Source organism: Epinephelus lanceolatus, chromosome 21 (assembly GCF_041903045.1).
Source record: "Epinephelus lanceolatus isolate andai-2023 chromosome 21, ASM4190304v1, whole genome shotgun sequence".
Lineage (NCBI taxonomy): Eukaryota > Metazoa > Chordata > Actinopteri > Perciformes > Serranidae > Epinephelus > Epinephelus lanceolatus.
In genome coordinates, this window is record NC_135754.1 from 23,190,318 (window position 1) to 23,195,056 (window position 4,739).

The 4,739-nt window shown below is 43.9% G+C and overlaps 2 protein-coding genes across 2 annotated transcripts; both read right to left on the bottom strand.

Moving 5' to 3' along the window:
* Positions 1 to 1,911, bottom strand: crygmx (crystallin, gamma MX). The gene is made up of 3 exons (XM_033611142.2): positions 1,889 to 1,911; positions 945 to 1,187; positions 1 to 623 (listed from the first exon to the last, which is right to left on the bottom strand). The coding sequence occupies exons 1-3, from the start codon at positions 1,895 to 1,897 to the stop codon at positions 348 to 350; spliced, it is 528 nt and encodes a 175-aa protein (XP_033467033.1). The 5' UTR covers positions 1,898 to 1,911; the 3' UTR covers positions 1 to 347.
* Positions 1,912 to 2,391: 480 nt separating this feature from the next.
* crygmxl2 (crystallin, gamma MX, like 2) lies at positions 2,392 to 4,127 on the bottom strand. Its single transcript, XM_033611141.2, has 3 exons — positions 4,020 to 4,127; positions 3,187 to 3,429; positions 2,392 to 2,713 (listed from the first exon to the last, which is right to left on the bottom strand). Exons 1-3 carry the CDS (start codon positions 4,026 to 4,028, stop codon positions 2,438 to 2,440), a joined length of 528 nt encoding a protein of 175 aa, XP_033467032.1. The 5' UTR covers positions 4,029 to 4,127; the 3' UTR covers positions 2,392 to 2,437.
* Positions 4,128 to 4,739: the final 612 nt, after the last annotated feature.

Consider the following 4,739-nt stretch of genomic DNA (forward strand, 5'->3'; position numbering starts at 1 on the left):
TTTAGTTGACTTTCATCAAGTTTTCTTTTATTGTGATTCCAGTAGGACAGGAGGTTGGGGACCTGGCGAGGCAAACCATTTTGCTCTGGGACGACCAAAGCAAAAAAGATCATCACTATTTATTGAGCATTTCTTGAGTTGGGGAGGAACTTTACCCAACAATGCAAAGCAACCCAACAAAACCAGAACCCAACATCAAACACACCAAAACCCTCCGTATGATTTCAGGTTTGGACACCACAATGTTGAGACCACACTGAAACAGTGCTGGCATTAGGGGGGACAAGAGGGTGGGATGTTTGACAGTGGGGCTCAATAAGGGTTAAAAAAACAGAAGATGCCGGGAATCAGTTGACCTCAGTGACACGTCTCAGAGATCCGATGGTGGGGCTGGTGCTTCCCCACTCGCTGTGCCTCCTGTACTCTCCAGGACGCAAGAAGTACTGACGTCCCCTGTAATTGGGGTGTTCATGCAGCATCCAGTAGCCCTCCATGACATTGACGGAGGAGATGTCACGGGTATGGAAACGCTCATGCAGATCTGGGCAGTCATCCATTAGCTCCAGATTCTGGCCTCCAAAGTCAGAGCGCTCAAAGATCTTCATCCTGTAGTTCCCGTTATACTAGGGATGAAATTATGAGAGATGACGCTGACATTTAACTTTATATAACCACAGTAGAGTAACAAACTTTTTTCTTGCACTAAACTTGTTGTGATCCAATGACCCAGTCTATAGTTTTCTTTATTTCTTGACACTTTTTTCACTGCAGTTACAGGTCAAGCTAGAAAGAGATGCTTTAAAATAGCCACAGGTACTGGCACAGACTGGTGAAAACAGCAGGACTAGGCTCGAGAACTAAATGATCCCAAACTGGCACTTCTACAGAAAGGCTTTAGTGAAAACTCTGCTGCAAACAGGGTAAGGCATCAGTTAAAAACTCACAGGTGGCACCATACGGCAGGAGCGGATGCAGTCATTGAAGCCTGCCCAGCGTTGATAGTCGGGATACTCGCCCTTGTGCAGCATATACTGGTAGCCGCCATAATTGGGCTTCTCGTAGGCAACCCAACAACCGCTGTCCACCTTTATCGAGTTGCAGCGGCTGAAGTGGTTTTGCATCTCAGGACAGTCACTACTGCACTCGTAGTGACGACCCTGGAAGTTCCTGTCTTCGTAGAAGATAATCTGCAAGTGATGGATGGGCAGACATAATCACCACAGGGCTATGCTAAAGACAAACTATTACACACTGTTTATGCATGAATAATTGTGTCCTCCAGCTCTTCAGACTCTTAACACAATAATAACTTGAACTTTTAGTCTCATTTAGTTTCATAACCATACCATTTGGTATTCTGAGCCAGGTTTGCAAGTTGGCTTTATCCAACAAAGTTTTTGTACAGAATAACTACAAGTGAAGAATTTTGGAATAGATGAGCTTAAGGGAGTTTGAAAAATATGTCCCGAATGATGTACCAGAAGCAAAGTTTAACACAATACAGAAAAGCATGTGGTATATTTTAATGAAAAGAAAAAGTCTTGGCCTATTTTTACAGGAATTAATTCACTCCAAGCTCGGTTGAATAATTGCAATTTTTTTACAGTCTTCAACAGAAGACAATGCTATGATTTAAGTATAATAATGCTCTTATTATGCAGCTTTTATTTAGCATGTTATTTAATTCTATTGATTAAAAATTTACCGCAATTTCCCTTCATGTTATAATTATGGTAAACAATCCTTTAGAGCTACTGACTATCACATTTCTACCCACAGAAGTTTGAGAATTAACTGCCATTTTTTACCCCTTAGATACAAATTATAAACACTACACATCAGACTGTTTAAGCTGCTTTTACTGTATAGATTTGAATTGCATGCTTACCTTGCCCATTGTAACTGTGTTAAATTCAGACCAGACCAGATGTCAGGCTGTACCAGACCTCTTTATAGACCCTGCTGGGATCAGGGCTTTGCAAATGTGGAACAATGCTTTGTCGTGTCAGCACAGCAGGCTGTATAGACGGCCGAACACTATAGGACTGGTGAGCTGCAGCGGCCGCTTTGTCTCTGTCAAAGCTCTGTCCGTCTATGGAAAATACTGTACAACTGCACTTTCTCAAAGGGCCACAATAAGAGTTGCAACATCTGCCTTTATTGGCATGACAGCCAGAAACCTACGCACGGACTGTGCGCACAGGCAGGGCAGCAAAGAGGAAAGGTTTGGTTTGTTGCAGTAGGTGTTTGACAGTGATATAGATCATTAAGGAGCAGCAGGCTTTTTAAACAGGAAGCAAATGAGCTGCTTGACCAGTGAGTGTTATTATACTTCAGACTTGTGTTTAAATGTTGCATGGATTTGTTCAAATAAACTCACAGAACACACGGTTATTTGAAAATCAAGTTTTTAATTCAATCTGCATATGGGTAGACTTTACATGACAGTCCTCATCCTCCTGAATGAGCCCACCATGGGGTTGTGGCAGCCCCAGTCACCACAGGCCCTGTACTCTCCGGGGCGCATGAAATACTGGCGTCCCCTGTAGTTGGGGTGCTCATAGAAGATCCAGAAACCCTCCATGATGTTGCAGGAGTAAATGTCACGGAAGCGGAAGCGATCATACACATTGGGGCAGTCATCCATGAACTCCATTGTCTGTCCCATCATGTCAGGCCTGTTGTAGATCCTCATCCTGTAGGATCCTCTATACTGTGTGTAAAATAAACCAGAGCATGATTATAATGCTATTTAGGTAGAACCCTAGAGAGCACTTTGCTTTCAGCCCCGAGCTGATATCTTGAATTCAAGTGAGTACTACTTCCTTAAGTAACTACAGATGAGAATAAGCTACAACTCTTTCGGAGCATGACAGAATTTGATCCCCCCCCCGCCCTTCCTTAACTGCCAGAAACACTCAATGTGACTAACAGAATTAGAATGAAGGCACCAAGTCTTATGGGGGGTGTATCATATTCCTTTTAAAGACTGACTGGGTCTCCTTGTGGGCCTTGCAACAGACACTTTTATGCTATGACCTGCCTGAGTATCTGTTAATGACATCAAAAGGCCGGTGATTGACATCCATTTTTAAAGCGGCATTTGATGTACAAGGTGAGCAGCGGGGGTGGGTTGGAGGGTCAGGGGGGGACTACCAATTCTATCTTCCTGTTTGATTGACTTACAGGGGGGTACATCTGGCAGGAGCGGATGCAGTTGTTGAAGCCCATCCAGCAGTGGTAGTCGGGGTACTCGCCAGGGCCGATGATGTACTGGTAGCCCATGTAGTGGGGCTTCTCGTAGGCCACCCAGTGCCCGCCGCTGACACGGATGGAGTTGCAGCAGTTGAAGTGCCTGAAGGTGTCCATGCAGTCGCTGCTGCACTCCCAGTGGCGGCCCTGGAAGTTGCGGCCTTCGTAGAAAATTATCTAAAAAAAGTCAGAGAGAAGCACATATCACTCAATATAATCTCAGGCATGTAAATGCACCAGTTGCAATGTTCATGGAAGGACTGTAGGGGACACTGCTCTCCCTTGAACAATTACTTTTTCATGAGTCCTTCGTGTGAACAAGCCTCTCCTGTCTGCAGTATACACTTGTATATTATTTTCCGAGCTTGACAGGTGAAAATCAAGGCGATTGAAACTATTGTTTGAGCTGACTTTTATTTAAAGAACTCATCGAACGCTCGTCCAATCTGAAGATGCTGTCAACTTTGTTGTTACTGTCATACAACTACAATGAATCTGTCATGATTGGATGCCATATAATTGCTAAACCTTCCATTTTAAACACCTCTAAGTGTGTTTTCCCCCCTTAAATTAAGTCCTCAGAAGTTAGCAGTCCACCTTATATTTCTATAGCTAATATTTTTACTTGTATCAGTCCTTTCTGAGTATCTCTCTTCACCCTTTGCTGCATTCTCTTTCCCGGTTACAACACCTGACACATGTTCCCTGCCATTTTCCTTCTTTGCCTCTCCGTCAAAGCTGTTGCCATATTACATGTGAGCTCATACCTTTCCCATGGTTGCAGGACTGTGGATGTTTAGCGCACCATAGCACACACTTGCAGGTCCTTTTATACTCTCCCACTGACGATGAGGCCTCTGACACGTCAGGGACTACTACTCTTTACCTTTTCAGAACTACTGTTCCCTTTGTCCAACAGCCCACGGGTACCTTATCTCCTGTCTGCTAGAGTTTACCTATAGAATTGACAACCCCCCCCCCCACCCCTGGCCAAAAAAAAAAACAAAAAACTGAACACCACACAAGTGCTATTCTGTGTTTGTATGACCCTTGTTCCCCCATGACCTTTTTGATGCAGCCTTTTGAAATATCACACAAAGGCCCTTTAGGTATGTGGCCCCCCAGCAACAAAGCTTTTAAAGTATACAGTGGGTTAGGTCATTTTTGGGGGGCACTCTCTAAACTAGTACTTAACCATGTCAGGATTTTCATTTCATGTCTTGCATGTGTGGCAAACGTTAATTTTCATTCAGTCGCGTTTTAAGTAAGTTATGATTCCCTGAGTGTGTGCAGGTCGCCATGTAATTGTTATTCAATTCCTGTTAAAGGAGAGTGGTGTTGATACTGTGGACTGAGTCAAGCTTTTGTGTTGATGTAATCTACAGTGATATGTTGTCTCTCTTTGCTTCCATAGCCTGCAGTTGTACTATGATGCCAGACGAGACCGGTCTGTTTGCAGATGTACAGACAGAACTGCTCAGTGTGTG